General features: G+C 44.1%; 1 protein-coding gene across 1 annotated transcript in view; it reads right to left on the bottom strand.

Annotated features, from left to right (window-relative positions):
• Positions 1 to 3,129: 3,129 nt before the first annotated feature.
• Positions 3,130 to 17,608, bottom strand: part of LOC108298073 (Down syndrome cell adhesion molecule-like) — a 210,908-nt gene continuing 196,429 nt past the window's right edge. Inside the window, exons 14-17 of the mRNA XM_017520774.2 lie at positions 14,431 to 14,671; positions 12,791 to 12,937; positions 5,255 to 5,428; positions 3,130 to 3,278 (exon numbers count right to left, since the gene is read on the bottom strand). Of these exons, the coding sequence (XP_017376263.2) occupies positions 3,130 to 3,278; positions 5,255 to 5,428; positions 12,791 to 12,937; positions 14,431 to 14,671 (711 nt within the window). The remainder of the gene's footprint in view (positions 3,279 to 5,254; positions 5,429 to 12,790; positions 12,938 to 14,430; positions 14,672 to 17,608) is intronic.

The following is a 17,608-nucleotide window of genomic DNA, read 5'->3' as shown; positions in this document are numbered from 1 at the left end:
AGGTATCATTGAGGTCCCAATCACTTGACTTTCAGTTAATGAAAAGGAAAGTTTCCCAGTGGGTTAGGTTTAATCAGATGTGTCCCTTCGAAGAGAAGACGTCAGAGGAATTGGAAGCCGTGTAAGGCTTTCCTACTGGCCTTGAAGGAGGAAGCTGCCATTCTGCAGGGGTGTGAAAGGGAGTAACAGGCAGCCTCTGGAAGCTGGTGACTCAAGTCCACAACCAGGAAAAATGATTCCATCCATAACCCGTGAGCTTGGGAGGCTCTGAACTCAGATGAGGGCACAGCTGCAGCCCATACCTTGATTCACCTGTGGGACCCTGAGCAGAAGACTCAGCTCAACCAGACCTGGATGCCTGACCCTTGGAAATCATGAGATAATATATTTGTGTTGTTTTAAGGTAGTAAGGTCATAGCAACCTGTTCCACAGCACAGATAATAAATACACGTGGGTAAGCCTTCCAGTAACATATCTTAACGTAAAGTATCAAAATCATTTTTCTGAAACAGTATTGCCTTGGTTTGAAGTATGAATATCAGACAAAAGTCTGACTAAACACTACACAGACACTGCAGTCAGCTTCATTTTTTTTCACCACCATTTTTCTGGTCTTAGTAGACAGCCACAGGCAGATGTGTGTGTGTGTGTGTGTGTGTGTGTGTGTATGCACGCACATGTGCACGCACACACATTCAGGTACATATGTGGTACACCATGGTAGGCAGATCCTTCTGAGACCCCCACAACTCTTCAGTGGTCTCTCCGTGCAGTGCAGATGCTATGTTCCTGGAGGAGCATGTCACGTTCACAGTTGTCATCTCACCAAGCAATGTACACATGTCCCCTTTCTCTTCCTATGTCCACAAGACGCTGGTATTTTTAGCCTTTCCTCTTAATAGAGCAGGAGTTTTCAAACATTCTTTAAATGTTTCATTGATCCTTTAACCTAAACATCATGTAGAAACCCAGCACATAACACAAATGGGAGTGGGGTGGCTCTTGAGGCAGGGATCAGAAAGAGAAGATCCCACTGGGCCTCTTGCTTACCACTGGGTACCACCCAAGAACACTTGGGTTATATAAGAACCTACTTTGAGAACCACTGCAGCAGAAGGAGTTTGGAAAGCCACTTGGTAGAATCTCTTCTGGGACATCTTGGCTGTTGTGTTGCTGGCATACCTGCTACTGCACAGGGCACACTGTCATAGGCTGTAGAGCCCCGAATCCTACGCAGTGTTGATTGGCAGTACTTCCCAGTGTCTACTGAGGGACAGCGCTGCTGGTGGCTATGCAAATACAACATGCAATCTACCCCCTTTCAGGTGGACCGAGGCGTGGCAGCATCATCACCCCAGCACACGTGCGCAGGCACACACTATCCATGTCTTCAAAAATATGTACAGCTTCAGGTACGGTTGGTCAGAGGATTTGGAAGTATCCAAATGTCAGCTTATTTGTTTGGATCCCCTTAGCTCTACTTTCAGCTCTCCTCCCAGTGAGATTGTTAATTGACGGTGGGCAGGGAGCAGAGATTACATAGGACACCTGCTGCTGGCCCTCTCCATGTGCTTTCAGGGTTATGTGCATTAGTGATGTGTTCAGTAAATATTTGAACTTAACTATCTCTATTTACACATATGCGAAGCTTACTCTTGTGTAAAGGGATCAAGGCTGAAAGTAGCTTTTGCCTGCAGAGTGAAAATAGCAATTGGAAGATTAATAGATTGCACTTTGTTTGTGTTCTCTTTTCTTACGGCTTTGCTCAGATTATAGTATTGGCAAATAAAATGGCATTAGGATTTCACAACTGTTTTAGAAGTCAGAATTAGCTGTTCTTGTGCTCAAAAACAGAAAGCCAGATCACCAAGTCATCCTTGTGTTTCTGCAGCAATAATAGGGGTACAAGTTCTCACTGACTGAGCAGTCCTGGAAAGAGAATGTGGACTGTGAGCAGTTGTCACAGACCCCAAAAATATGTCCATGCACCTGAGATTATGTTTATGGATAAAACACCATATCCATGGCCTTGAGACTCTGACCACAGACATGAGAATGTGTCCATGCACCTGAGACTATAGTTACGGATAAAAGACTGTGTCTGTGGCCTTGAGATTATGACTGCAGACAGGAGAACATGTCCATGGACATGTGAATATGTCTGTGAGCCCAAGAATCTTTAGATAGAGGCTGGGAATCTACTTAAAGCACAGACTTATTCTCTAAATAAACATTTCTATTGCAAGTAAATTTTTGCCTTTATGAGTGGTTAAGTTTCTTTTTTTAGTGTGACCAGTGACCTAACAACACAATTTAAGCCTCCAGGCTCCTTAGACTAGGAAGACTGGTGCAGGACGTGTGTCTGGCAGAGACCAACTGAATCGGGTGCTCACTGTTAATGTATTCATCTTGCTTTGCTTGCAAGAACATTGATAAACACTAAAACTTCAACCTGTGCCTAAACTAGTGTCTCATTGAGAAAGAACTGAATAAATGTTGGAAATTATGATTTTACTGGAAATCTATCTGTATTTTACGCGATTTAATTGAAATTGCAAGTGTAATCCAAACTTCAAAATTACGAATCTTTCTCATTGACATATAAATAGGATCTGTAGTCTATTCGACTAGGTATTTGTTCTCTGACAATTGGCCTTTGTTCCTTCTTCCAATCAGACAAATATAATTATATTTAATTCTGTAAACTGATGAAATGTCTAATTATATCAGGTGTTGAGTCTACGAAAAAGTGGTTGGCACAATTCTTCATCATTTCTAAACTATAGAATTTTACATGTGAATCGGGGAGATAAACTCATATTATGCTAGTTTTTCCTCTTCTTCTGCCCAATCTCCACTCCACCTTTTTGTTCCCCCCAGAGACAGAGTCTTTCCCTGTCACCCAGGCTGGAGTACAGTGGTATGATCTCAGCTCACTGCAGCCTCTGCCTCCTGGGTTCAAGTGATTCTCCTGCTTCAGCCTCCTGAGTAGCTGGGATTAGAGGTGGCCACCACCACACCTGGCTCATTTTGCATTTTTAGTAGAGACTGTTTCACCATGTTGGCCAGACTGGTCTCAAACTTCTGGCCTCAAGTGATCCACCACTCCACTTTTTGAAAACGCAGACTTATCCTAAAGAAATATTGACACTCCGTTCTGCATAGTCCCTGTCCTGTACCACCAGCAAAGTGGGATCCATGGTGTCCCCCTTGGGGTAACTGGGGCTCCCAAGGCAGAGTTTTTCACAGTCAATCCCAGCTCTATATACTATCAGCACTGGAGACAAAAGCAAAGCATAATTGATAGACAAAGTAGACCTTGAGCTTTGGGGTCAAGTTTTGAGAGAGAACTCTACGATTCTTAAAACTAGAAGACAAATTTAAAATTGATGTAAACTTGTGAGTTAATAAGGATCTGCCAAGTGCCTTCCCTTTTTACTGGAATTCTGTACATTCTTCTAAGAATGCAGATGTAAAACATCTTGTGGCTGATCAGTTTGCTCTTTAAATAATTATTCCAGTGACATTTGCATTATTGCCTAGCAACGTAAAAAAGAATATTTCATCCCTGCTCTGAAGGGGTAGAGGGCAAATAATCAAATATTGAGCATCAGGAAGCAACCCACTCTGTGGCAAGCAGGTGTTTTCAGGTATCACTTTAGTCCTCATACATTGGTTCTGTGCAGTCTGATTGCTACAGCAGGTTGTTCATGAGGACAATCCAGTTCAGAGAAGCGTAGCTGAGGTGCCCAAAGTCCCACAGGCAGCAGGTGACAGAGCCAGCACTGGCACAGCTCTTTGTCTATTACATTTAAAAAAGTTAAATTATGGCTGTCTTCACTCAGGACTTAGCTTTCTAGATATCTCTATTGATGTGTGACTTCCTAATGGCATTACATTTGAATCATAGATTTCCCTAAATAATCCAATTTCTTAGAGCAGAACTGACTGACTCCTGCACATTCCCCAGAAGAACTACCTGTGCATTTTAGAAAAAACTAAAGCAAATGAGGATTAGTTTGGGTGTAGACATTATAATATGAGAAGGGCTGCAGAGGCAGCAAAAGCACCAGGTGAGGGTGGATGCCTGGGGCTGCTCGGGGAGCAAGGCCTGGCTTGTCAAGGTGACAGCAGAGAGTGAGGTGGAAGATGGCAGGCTCAGAACAGCAGGGAGTCGTGGTCGGGGCAGAAAGGCTGAAGAGAAGAGCCCATTGTGGCCTCTGAGCAGGTCTTCCTTGCTTCTATCAGAACAGATATGGGATGGAATAGTAGCATTTTTGATTCTCTAGCAGCGGGAGAGATGGCACAGACCTCAAACCTGCCCATACATGGGAGGCGATCAGCAATCGCTAGCAGCTCTACTATCCCTATACTGTCTGGGGAACAGAGTCCTGGCAAGGAGACAAAAGTTACAGAGCCAATCCAGCACAGCATTTAGGTCTACCAATGTCTCATCTCAACATATACTTCTGTGCTGGAATATTTTGGGAAGGTTCTACATGAGTGTCAATTTCACATCAGTTGTTCCTTCCTTTATTAAGGTGGAGGCTACTTTTCTCATGACCCCTGTAGTATTCATCGGAACTCATTTGTTCCTTAAACAGGCATGGATAAGGCCCCTCAGAGTTTCCCTTAAAATAATGCAGAATCTTTGTTGTATGGTTTTTGTAGATTTGGGTAATAGCCACACCACCAAATAGAAACTTTAAGGAACAGCAAGAATTATTGTTGTAGAACAAAATAATTTAGTAATTTAAATTTTTACTAAATCACCATGAATTCTTGTAAGAATTTAAAAAAATCGACATGAAGTTCTCAAATTAAGGACTTATTCTAAAGTGATTCAGCTGGCAAAGAATAATAGAACTTTAGCCTGTACATAATTTTCAAGAAGTGGAAGGACAGATTTAATCAGAGCTTACGCTAATAGCTGAAGAGCCACTAAAATTATTCTAACAAGATACAAAACAGGTATGGCAATTATTACAGCTCCGGGATAAAACGAATTTCTATTTACAATAATACTTGGCCAAAAAATAAAACAAAAAAAGAAAGAAGAAAAAATATAGAGGAAGAAGAAGCAATGGATTAGATACATCAAGCAAAGGCAAGAGAGAAAATTAACGCTCTGAATTGCACTGGGATATTTTGGGAGGATAGCAAAGGTTTTCCCTGAGAATAGCCTGATGAACTGTAGGCTAAGGCAAGTGAGCTGTCCCTGACCCAGCCCTTCCAGCAATTGCTGGGACCCACCGTCCACCCGTTTCTCACCATCCTCTTTGGTCCGGGTGAAGATCTGCTCACTCCTGACCCCATCTCCTGCACGGGTGAAGGCCAACACCTGGATGCTGTAGTTGGTGTACTTTTCCAGCCCGTCCAGCTCCAGGGAAGGCTGTGTGGTGGTGATGTTTTTAATCTCACCCAGCTCTGGAGGACAAGGGAAAGAAAACAAAATTCCACTACTGAGCCCATTTCTGCGTGTTTTTCCGCGCCATCCCCACGACTGTCCCTGTGCCATGCCATCACCCAGCTATCATCTGGACGCTGGAATTCCTCAAAGGGACTATGCACAGTCATCCTTTGAGCTCATGGTGCCATGTGGCCCTTCAGAAAGGATCATTCACACCAAACTACTCCAGAACACGAGGCACAACATTAGTCTGGAAAACAAAGCAATTCGCTCCAAGTTAAGGGTTACCAACCCAAGGCCAGCACCAGGGCTGCCACTCAGCCTTCAGCAGGTGCTGATGAGCAATGTCCCCTGCACCCCACAGCAGCACCCTTAGGACCACACACAGGCACCACACCACACACTCTACAGCTCCACTGCTAACTATTTGCTAGGAAGCTTCTGCAGGCTGAGGGGTTTTATTTTTATTTTAAACAAACTCTACTTTAACATACATGTATTTTTAAGCACCTAACTTCATCTCAAATATCTGATCTACCCTCTTTAGCAAGTTTCAAGTTTATAAGACAGTAATTTTAACTATGGTCACCACTTTGTACATTAGATCTCCAGAACCTATTCATCTTGCATAACTGAAACTTCGTATCATTTGGGGGTAGGGGAAGAAAATGGCAACTATGTGGGAAGGTGGACATGCTGTGAATTAGATTGATTGTGGCGAGCATTTCACATTAGATACAAATGTCCAAATAAGCTGCATGCCTGAAATATATACAATTTTTATTTGTCGATTATACCTTAATAAAGCTGAAAAGACAACATATTTAAATTGAAAAAAAAAAATACACCTGAGCTAAACTGAGTGGCTCAGCAAATCCCTCTTTTTACCTGGAGTGAACTCCTTGCAGCTTCAATCCTAAAGTGACATGCCCATGTGTCAGAAACTTGGTGTCAGCTAAAAATGCTTCACTTTCAAGAGTGGGATCCACTAATAATATTCACAGGTGGAACACTATGCACTGTCATCTCTGGCATATTATACACGGCAATTTGAGAAAACTTACAAGTGATGTGCTAAGTACTTCCATGGTGTTCGGCTGATGGCTTTTGAAATGAGTCACCTTCAGAGCGTGAGAAGGGCCTGAGAACTGTTCCCCTTGGGGAAGGGGCTGTCAGTGGCCCGTCGGTACCCAGAGCAGGCCGGTTACCCCAAGAGACCAGCAGGTCCGGGAGTTCCTTGTTGAACAGATCTGCTTTGGCTACATTTGGAGAGCAATCCCAGCTGCTTGTCAGTCCCTCTCACCGTCCCTTGCCTCCGTACAGGGAGTGGACGTGGCGTGGATGCCCGCCTTCATGCCTGCACTATGCTATCCTAAGTACAGATAGTAACTTATGCAACCAGCAGTGTCATTCAATGACTTTTGCAGCCCATTCATTTTACAGACAAGGAATTCAAGGGACAGAGAGGTTCAAGGAGCTCAGCACAGCGGCTGAGGACATGGGCTGCGGATCTGAGCTGCTCTCCTCGGTCGCTCTGGGAAAACGCAGAAAGTGGGCTGAAAATGGAGGCACCCACGAGCTGTCGGGTTGGTCGCAGTAAACGGGCTTTTGCTTTTCACCTGCCTGGTTTTTCCTTCCTGTTTGTGGTTTTTATTTTCTCTTGTGTGTCCTCGATATTGCACAGAATTCACAAATGCGTAGCCACATATTTTGTGATTATGATGACTGTGGAATGCCTTTTGTTCAATTTAATTTTTTTTGTTACCCAAAGGATCAATGTGGAATGGATACAGCATTAAAGAAGAATGGCAAATACAGCATGGGATGGCTGAGCCTGTCCTTCACATGCCAGAGAGCCCCTGTGCCTTCTGGGAGTTGCAAGAAGAGGGGTAAAGAGGCTCCATGTGGTACTCACAGTCCAGGACCCAGTGGGAGCCGAAGGCCTGGGGCCACCAGAAGCAGACAGTTCTGTAGGCTGGGGCTTTGCTGAGGAGGGAGCAGGGTGAGAAGGATGGCCCGAAGACATGCCTTTGGACTCCTGTCTTCTAAAAAGGCCAGCAGGGTGCCAGCTGTTAGAGGTTACGATTTGGAAATCTCAACAGAGGGCTTACAAGAATAAGAAAAATGTCTGCTCATGTGTGTGGTCACCGTGCAGTCAAAATATCAATATTTGGTTGCTCCAGATGGATTGGAAATTCTCATCTCTGAAGGAATGGTCTTTCCACATTCAATTATTTTCCTTTTCCTGAATATATTTAATATAAGTCTTTTAGATTTGGATAAAAAACCCAAATGTAACCAGACATGGTGGCCCATGCCTGTGGTCCCAGCTACTTGGGAGGATTGCGGGTGCCCAGGAGCTGGAGGCTGCAGTGAGCCCTGATTGCGCCACTGCACTCTAGCCTCAATGACAGAGCCAAACCCTGTCTTTAAACAAATTAACTAAAAGTCCAAATGTTAATGGACAAACTTTAAATATAGAACTCATTAAGATCTTTGCAGATTTAGAAACTTCACTGTGTCAAATACACACACACACACACCCCTACACATATATATGAACAAAATTAATAATAAGACAGCTGAGGAGAGGGGCTGGTCAGGGCAGGGTGCTGGGAACTGGGTATGAGACTCTGATGAAGGTCTGTTTTTCCCAAGAGCACAGGGTGTCTGCCTCACAGAGAAAGTAGGATCGTGTCACAGTGTGGGAGAAAGTAGCCCTCCAGCCATGCTACTCTTGAATCAGACAGAATGAGGAGGAGGAGCCTGGTGAAGAGGGAGAAGGGCAACCTGGCCTCTGATCTTAAAAGAACAAACACTTAAAAATGATTAAAAATGCTAATGGTTACTATGCTGATTAGAATTAACATTTGGATGTTTACTCATTTGGAAGTTCAAGTCATTTTGATTAACTAATTTATCAGGAATCATGAACACGATGGCAGTCAAAACCCCAATTCCAAATTGTTCCCAAAGATTTCTAAAACTACCTGAGCCAGAGTTGATTCTTTCTGCCAGAACATTTATATGTAAACACTGATGGAAGGGTATTTTCAGATACTGGGTGACTGGCAGATAAGGAAGAAATAAAAAGAAAAGGATGAAAATAAAAGAAAGCCAGACACAAAACTGAGTGTTTAGTTTGCCATTCCTTTTAGCTCTTTTTCTTTTTAAACATGAATTTCTATAGTCCAACTTTCATGCCCCTATAGGGCTGTTTAACTCACACACACACACACACACACACTAAAGTGTATTGTTCAGTTGAGGTCATGAGTGAAACATAATTTAAAAGATATATAAATTAAATTTAGACATCAGATTTTTTTCTATCACAAACTTTGTTTTAAACAAAATAGTTTTGTGTATTTATTTATATCCTGCCTCGTTATCAAAGGGTTTTAAGGCAGAAAACAAAATAGTGTGGGAATATCTTCTGAAGCAACCCCCAGCTGCCCACACACTCCAGTTGGGACCTAACTGTTGCTTCCTTTCAGAATTTACCATTTTTATAGTGAAGAAAGGCAGATGAGATGGAAGGTAGCAACAATTCAGAGGAAAACGGTAACTTTTCAAAGGATACAATTTTGCTAGCAGTCTCAAACTGTTTCTGTCAGGCCTTAATAATTAAATTTTCTGATCATGAAAAAAAAGATCAGAAAATTCACCAAAATATTTTATTTCATCTGATCACATTAACAAGAGAATTCTTTCTTGGACATATTTTGGAAAGTATTGGGGTCATTGCTAATTACAACAGTAGTACCAATATTTGCCTCTCTCAGTCTTTGTGAATGTGTGTTGTGTGTGTGTGGTGTTTTGTGGTATGTGACGTGCATGGTGTGTGTGTGCCTGTATGTGTGGTATGTGTGAGTATGGTGTATGTGTGCGGTGTGTGATGTGGCATGTGTTGTGAGTAGCATGGGGTGCGTTACACGTGTTGTGTGGTGTGGAGTGGTGTGCGTGTGGTGTGTGGTGAGTGGTATACGTGGGGTGTGTGTGGTGTATGTGGTATGTGTGTGGTGTGGTGTGTGTGTGCATGTGTATGTGGTGTGGTGTGTGGCATATGTAGGGTGTGTGTGGTGTGGTGTGTGGTATATGTGGGGTGTCTGTATGTGTGATGTGAGTGGTATGTTTCATATGTGTGGTGTATGTGTTGTATTTATGTGTATGTGTGGTGTGTGTGGTGTGGTATGTTGTGAGTGTGGGATGTGTGTATGGGTGTGGTGTGGTATGTGGTGTATGTGAGGTGTGTGTGTGTGTCATGTGTGGTGTATGTGGGGTGTGTGTGCATGTATATGTGGGGTGTGTGTGGTGTGGTGTGTGGTGTCATATATGGTGAGTGTGGGATGTGTGTATGTGTGTGGTGTGTGTGCGGTGTATGTGGGGGGTGTGTGATGTGGTGTGTGGTGTATGTGGGATGTGTCTGTAGGTGTGGTATATGTATGTGGTATGTGTGGTGTGTATGTGTTGTGTGTTGTGTGCTATATGTGGGGTGCGCGTATGTGTGGTGTGTGTCTGCATGTGTATGTGGGGTATGTGGTGTGGTGTATGTGTGACGTGTCTGGGGGTGTGGTATGTGGTGTATATGGGTGCGTGTAAGTGTGGGGTACATGTGTGCTGTGGCGTGTGCTGTATGTGTGGTGTGTGCATGTGTGGTGTGTGTGATGCGTGTGGTATGTGCATGTGTGTTGTGTGTGTGGTGTGTGTGATGTGTGGTGTGTGTGTGGTGTGTTTGGTGTGGTGTGGGGGGGTATGTGGCATATGTGTTGCATGGTGCAGGTTATGTGTTGTATGTTGTGATGAGTGTTTGTGTGTGTGGAGTGTGACTGTGATGTTTGCTCCAGATGTGGTTTTACACAGTCACTCCCTGCTCAATGCTTGTGGGAATCCAGACAGCCCTGGAGGCCACAGTCTGAGGAGTTTGCGCAAGAGGGTCCAGTACCCCTGTGAACGGACCTGCGTCGTAGAGGATATCTCTCGGGTGGCAGGAAGAGCGACTTTCACAGGCAGGTCTGTGTTTCTGAAGGTTTCTTGCTTATCTTTTGGAAATTAAGTGCGGAACTTCTACACTGTACATTAATCTCATCACTTTGATTTTAATGCCATGAGTGAAGGTATCTTTAGAAAGCTGTTTGCACGCCCAAGCATTTCTTTATTTAAAGAACTGTGTTTTTGAATATCCAAGTTTTCAAAGCTTTAAAGGTATGAAGGACTCTCATTTGAAGATGCCAGCAGAAATGTCAGCAAATGTGAGTGATCTTAGAAAATATGGGTGATGTGGTCACGTGAAGTCACCACTGGATTCTGGAAATACTTCCAACAAGAACAATGGAAGAGACAATCTCAGCATAACACTAACTATCGAAGAAGAATGTTTAGGGTGTTAATTTCAACCACTGAATATGAGGAGCAGAAATCAGAACAAAAATATGTAATGATATCCTATGGTATTTTGTCAATAAAATTAGATAACTTTCGCAAATTTTTGTTGTTCTCTACTCTGTGGTGTTTTAAAAGCTTGTCTTTGGGTGGGAGAGGGAAGGTGTGACAGAATCATCTACTGAGATCTGCCCTTTTGTGGGGCTGTCCCTTCTTGGGTCTGTGGTTCCGAATTCATTAACATCTCCCTCAGTCCCTGGTCTAGAACCTTGACAGGGACAGATCCAGCAAGCTTGGTGTTTTCCATGAGCTCAGTGCCAAGCAGGTGTTCAGTGAATGTGTCTGCTGCAGGACCAAGGGGGTCTTTCCAGATCGCCTCCCATGGCTGGGTACTGCTCCAGGTACTACGTATGACATTGAAGGCACCAGGTCTGGCCTCAGTCCTGAGAAACACATCCAATTAGGGACATGCAGAGCTAAGGCTTAAAGGCTTGCACCCGCTTACTCAGCAATGCTTCTGCTGCTCCTGTGTCTTCTTGCTTTTATTGTTGCACAAACTGTGGAGGCTCCTGCCACCTGGGGTACCCTGTGTTTACCCGCATGGGAACAGGAGCCTGCTTGGTAGAACAGATCCAGGTGGTCCTGAGCAGGGAAGGGATGGGCCCTTGGCTGCATTTGCCCAAAATTGGAGGTAAGCACTCATCAGGGATCACACCCAGTTGGAGGGGTTAAAAGAAGCCCCAGGCTGGGCAAGGTGGTTCACACCTGTAATCCTGGCACTCTGGGGGGTCGAGGCAGGCAGATCACTTGAGGCCAGGAGTTCAAGACCATCCTGGCCAACGTGGGGAAACTCCATCTCTACAAAAATACTGAAAATTAGCCAGGTGTGGTGGTGCATGCCTATAATCTCAGCTACTTGGGAAGCTGAGGCAGAATTGCTTGAGCCCCGGAGGCGGAGGTTGCAGTGAGCTGAGATCATGCCACTGCACTCCAGCCTGGGCAAAAAGAGGGAAACCTTGTCTCAAATAAAGATAAGAAGCCCCAACCACAAGGGGAGGCATTGTCCAGGGGCAGAAGGCACAGGAAAGGGCTGGAAATGGAAGGCAGGGGAGGAGGCAGGTGTGGGCCTCCTAGGCTTGGGACAGAGATAGTTAGCAGACTCCTGGAGGTCTTTCCTGCTGGGGCTGCAGCCTCGCTCTGCCCCCAGCACACTCATGCAGCCAGGCCCAGCCTGGTGGGCACCACTCGCAGCCTGAGGGCAAAGACACTGAGGTGTCGCTTCCAGAAACTTGTGGCGCCAATGTTATGGTCACTTGAGAAAGTCACTTATTCAAAGTCTTGCCCTAAAAGAACAGGAAAATCTGTCCTACAACCTGCAACGCGTGCACGTGCACACACACACACACACACACACACACACACACACACAAACATGATAAAGAACAAGGAAAAGAGGGAGGAGGAGAAGGGGAAGGAAGAGGAGAAAGAGAAGCCGTGACAAAACCAAAAGGGGAGGGCTGTGCACTTCCTGGCCCCTCCTAAGAGCTCCCCTCGTGTGCCTGGGGACTCTTCCTCCATCCACTTACAGTACAGCTACAGGAATGCTAATGCTTCCCCACCCAGTTTTATCTGGGAAATAGGAAGAGGCCAACATTTTAGGATACATATCACACAGAATGCTCTAGATAGAGACAGAGGTCTTGGTGCTGCTGCCTGCAGAACCTTGACATAGACACTCATAATTAGGAAAATACATCCATGTCAACATTTCCCAAGTGCCCCCACCCCCCATAGGCTTCAAATTGGGTGTAGAAGGTGTGTGATGTTTTAAACAGAGAGACCTGTTCAAATGTTGGATGAGAGATGACAGAAAAGGGGAGAGTGCCCATTGATAAAGAGATGCTTGCTATGTCCTCAGCCCCTTGTTAGGAGGGGTCTGCAAATTCCATCATGCATTCTCTGGAGGCAAACTCAAAGTTCCAGTTTAATCATCTTACCTCCATCCATTAGGTTGGCCCAGTAAATGACTCTGAACCCCTGGAGAATTCCATTCAAGGCTTCCTTAGAAAGTGTGGACCAGGATATTGATATGCTTTCTGGTGATGTTGCTATGGCTTGGACATTTTCCGGGGGGTAACTGGGCACTGAAATCAAATAATTAGAATCTGTAGTAACCGTGGGTGGTTTATTAGCAAAGCAATACTGAAAAAGCAATAGATTTTAATACTTCACTGTGCAAGCAAGAAAAGTTGCACTCAACCCCCAAATGAAAAAAAAAACAAAGATCATTTCTCTGTATAAATATTATAACTCCGTAAAATATAATGAGTCAATGCATACGTTCTCATGGTTCCATGGTCTCTCTTTTCAACTTAGCTTCTTTACTTTTAGGGCAGTTGTTAGGACTTGACTTGTGTACACTTCTTAATTTTAATGCCTGAGAAGATTATTGTTTGCCTGATTTATCTTCCCCTTAGCCTTGCAAGTTACTTCTTTAAGTTGTATTTACTTGATAGAGTACGATACCTCTGTGTAATATCTGGCATATACATTTGAAGCTCGACTATTCTGTAATAGTACTATTCAGTAAAGTACTAAAAAGCAGAAATATAATCACAGATTTCCTCTGCTTCATCCTCATCCCTTTCCTCAGAGGGAAGAGAGATCATAGACGAGGAGTCAGGTCAGAAGAATATTTAAACTATTTTGAGTACTGAGTCTATCTATGTAAATCTTAAATACTAGAGCTAGGAGGGGGTGCAAAATATTGACTGAAACACTCATCTTCATAAAAAATGAGTATTAAGCAAAACAAGGGCATATTTAACGACTATTAAAGACCATAAAGATAGACAATTCCTGTGTTCAAGTTGCAATTCATTAAATACTCCTCTCCTTGCAAAAATTGTCAGATATTACAGGAGCAAGTCATATTTGCCTCCTGAAATCTATGATCAAACAGCTAACTGCACAAGAGGTAAATGCAGTGTCAGCTTGATGCTTTCAAAGCTACCACTATTGCTACAAATAACCCCATATCTTATCTTTCTGCCTAAAACACTGTTCTCTGGACATCAGGGTTCTGTCTTTATTTTCAAGCACTACTGGAAATTTGAGCTGTCTTCTCAGTGTTATGGTGGGAGGGCGAATTAATTCATCGGGGCCGCTAGGGGGCGATCGATCACTGTGCGATCTGAAAATTCCTTTTCTCTGTGCTCAGAACGCTTGAAAATGGAAAGCAATCATTAAAAAAAAAAAAAAAAAAAAAAAAAAACAAAACAAAACCACCTTCTTAACATTTGGGAAAAATTTTTTAGCAAATAGCATTTCTGCATTCTCGTCAGACTTCTGCAGTCATAGGTAGAGCCTTGGTTTCACTCCAGAAAAGCCCAATCCTTGTACCTGGAATGAATGAGGAAGATTCTGAACAGGGAGGGACTTGGTGGTTTTGCAATCAGCCCTGCCCAGGGAGGGCGAGGTCACGAGGGAAGGCTTTCCCACCGAGACCCCAGGCGCTGCAGGTCACTGCAAAGTCAGCGGGGGCCTGGGGGGCGAAGTCGGGGGAACCCCGAGGGAGCCCACGAGGGAACCTTTGCAGAGGGAAAGCCACGAGGGACCAGGGCCTGGCCAAACCTACCATCCTCGAGAGTGGTGGTGATGATTTCCTGAGAAGAAGGCCCCGTGCCGGCCCGGTTGCAGGCCTGCACCACCAGGCCGTACTGGGTGAACTTATTCAGGTTGTCCAGGGTGTAAACCTCGCTGTCCCCGCTGGTGTCGACGCTGATAATGTTGAACTGGAAGTTACCCCCAGTGCTGTACTCTCGGTAACCTATTTGGTAGCCGCGGATGATCCCATTTTGCAAATGTTTCTTGGGAGCCTGAACGGGAGAGAAAAGAACACACTGAAGAAGTCCTGAGGTAGGACAAGAGCTAAATTGACGCCCACACACGCATAAGAAAGCAGAAATACACAGGAAAGAGAGATCATAGATGACGAGACAGATCAGAAGAATAAGGTGTTTTGAGTACTGAGCCTATCTATGTAAACCTTAAATGCTGGAGCTAGGAGGGGTGCAAAATATTGACGAAGACACTCATCTTCATAAAAAATGAGTATTAAGCAAAAAAAAGGGTGTATTTAACCACCATTAAAGACTATGAAGATAGACATTGTCACGATGCTGGGCAGTAGTGCTGTAGCAGCTGCACACCCACGTGCAAGGCTTGGTCTGTGCCAGCACCCTTCCTTTACCCGTGAACGCAGCCAGCCCTCCCAGCCCCTCTAAGCCAGGGTTACTACCACTGTCATTGGACACAGGAGGTCACCCGAGTATCCTGGCAGGAGGGGAATCTGAACCTGGGCATCTGGCCTGGGAGCCTGCGCCCTCATCCTGTCCTTCATGCTTCCTGGGTGACTAGTCTAATTGATGAGAAAATGTCAACGTACAGATCATGTTTGTGGCATTTCTGGGACCCTTGGGATTGGGTGAGACTGACCCTCAGGCCTTCACCCAGCAAGACCTCTTGAGCTCGCTGCTCTGTGCCAGGACTTGTTCCAGGCACCAGGGAACAAAATTGAGTTTGGGAATGTAAGAAAACAAAAGAAAAGACCCCTGTCCTCATGAAGCTTACATTCTAAGGAAATGTCCCAGAATAACGGTGTTTCCAGGCTGAAAATTGGTGTGCAAAGGTGAGTGCACATCTATAGGAAGGTTATCTTTTGTGAAGCCCTGAGTCATTCTGGAATCATTTGGGGGTCAATAAATAGGGGGTGGGAGAGACGCTGGTGCTAACTCCACTCTGCTGATGTGAAAACGGTCCACCGGGTCAAAGCAGGATTTGGGCTGATGTGTAGGACTTATTTAGAAATGAAAGTCTTTTCAAGAATGGTATAAGGTTGGGCACGGTGGCTTATGCCTGTAATCCCAGCACTTTGGGAGGCTGAGGTGGGTGGATCACTTGAGGTCAAGACCAGCCTGGCCAACATGGTGAAATCCCGTCTCTACTAAAAATACAAAAATTAGTCAGGTGTGGTGGCGGGTGTCTGTAGTCCCAGCTACCTGGGAGGTTGAAACGGGAGAATCACCAGTACCCATGAGGTGGAGGTTGCAGTGGGCTGAGATTGCTCCACCACACTCCAGCCCGGGTGACAGAACAAGAATTCGTCTTAAAAAAAAGTGGCATACAAATGTCACCAAGATAAGGCTCTAGGGAATAAAGGTTCATAGACTTTCAGGCAGTCAACAGATATGTGTTTGTGTGTGTACATATATGTATACACACATATGTATATATGTATACATGTACATATGTATATACATATATACATACATACATACACATACACATACATTTAAGTACAAACTATGGATCTAGGCCTCTCAGGGCTCTGAAAGCTTTCTCCATCCTGAAAGTGCTTATAATCGACCTGGAAAGAGGAAATAAGCACTTAGGAACCTGTAGAGAATTATGAAGTGTGGAAATGCACGGTGGGAAGGTGAAGGCCAGCAGGTATCCAGAAAATGCAAGTGTGGGTGCTCTGAAGTGGTGAAAAGAGACAGAGCCCCGGTGGGCTTGGTGGATGGGGTGGTGTGAACGGCTCAGAGAAGTGGAAGGAGGATGGGGTGGGTGCAGCTTGCAGAGGGTACGCACCTGCCTGGCGGTGAGACAGGAGGGAACAGACAAGGTGGAGCGAGACCTTGAAAGCCTGCCAAATGTGACCGGGGGAGGGCAGACAATAAATCGGGAGAAGGTTTTGAGCTGACGAGTAGCATTGATGGGTTCAGCAAACACTTACGGATTGCCTAATAATAACTTCCCAGGGGATTCCATGCCTCAGGCTGTCATTAGTAGTAAGTCTGGCTTCTCCAAGAGTAGTAAAATCATTTTTATTTTTCACAGCAGTTTCTCCATTTATGGTTTTCTTGGATTCCAGTTGCCAATCTAATTTAGTATATTCATGGTGCCAGCAGGTGTCAGTGCAACAGTCACATAAACCATTTGTTTATTTGTATCTGTTGGCTCGGAGTCAGATCCTGGTGTAAGAGCTCCTACCTTTTTTTTATTATAAACCAATGTCTATGCACCTCTGAATCCACAGATGCGTTGGCTTTTGCACTGATGGGCTATAACTTTTTACACTATCTAGAAATAGATATCAAGATTCTATGTTTTGAAAATTCAATTACTGTACATGAAAATCATTTTGCTGTAACCATTGAATTGAATTTATGTAACCTAATTAATACAATCAATGTCCCTGCAAAAGTCATCTATAAGTCAAATTTACCAACAAAGAGATTTCTCCTATTTTACATAGTGTTTTAATGCTAGTTATAGTGACCCAAATAAAATAGTATTTTTAAAAAATTAGGTTTACATCCATTAAATATTCTAATTGTTCAACGGGCTCCCCGTGAGGCTTTAAGTCTTCCTAAGATAGAAAGTTGGATTCACAGCGTGGGGACTGTGTTGTCAGATCAAGAAGTATAGACAGTGGAGTCAAATGCCTTGAGAAAATGTTTTCATAGAGCAACAAATTTAGTTAAATCCTCTACAGGAATGAAGGCACCTGCTTGCTGACATGTAGTGCGTCCATTTTGGCGGGATTAATCCTGCCTGTGATCTGTTTTCACAGGTAGGATGGAGAAATCTTTCCTTTTCTCCTCTCCATGGGTTAAAACACATTCTAACTAGCTTAAGTATAATAGACAACACAGGTTTTTAAAATTCTGATCCATTTCAATAGAAAAAGAACATTCTTTACATTTTTCTTAGGAGAAGTACATTTTAGTCCTGTGAGTTCTAAAATAAAG

Source organism: Cebus imitator, unplaced genomic scaffold (assembly GCF_001604975.1).
Source record: "Cebus imitator isolate Cc_AM_T3 unplaced genomic scaffold, Cebus_imitator-1.0 Scaffold881, whole genome shotgun sequence".
Lineage (NCBI taxonomy): Eukaryota > Metazoa > Chordata > Mammalia > Primates > Cebidae > Cebus > Cebus imitator.
Note: the sequence above shows the minus strand (reverse complement) of the source record. Positions and strands in the feature narration are given on the sequence as shown.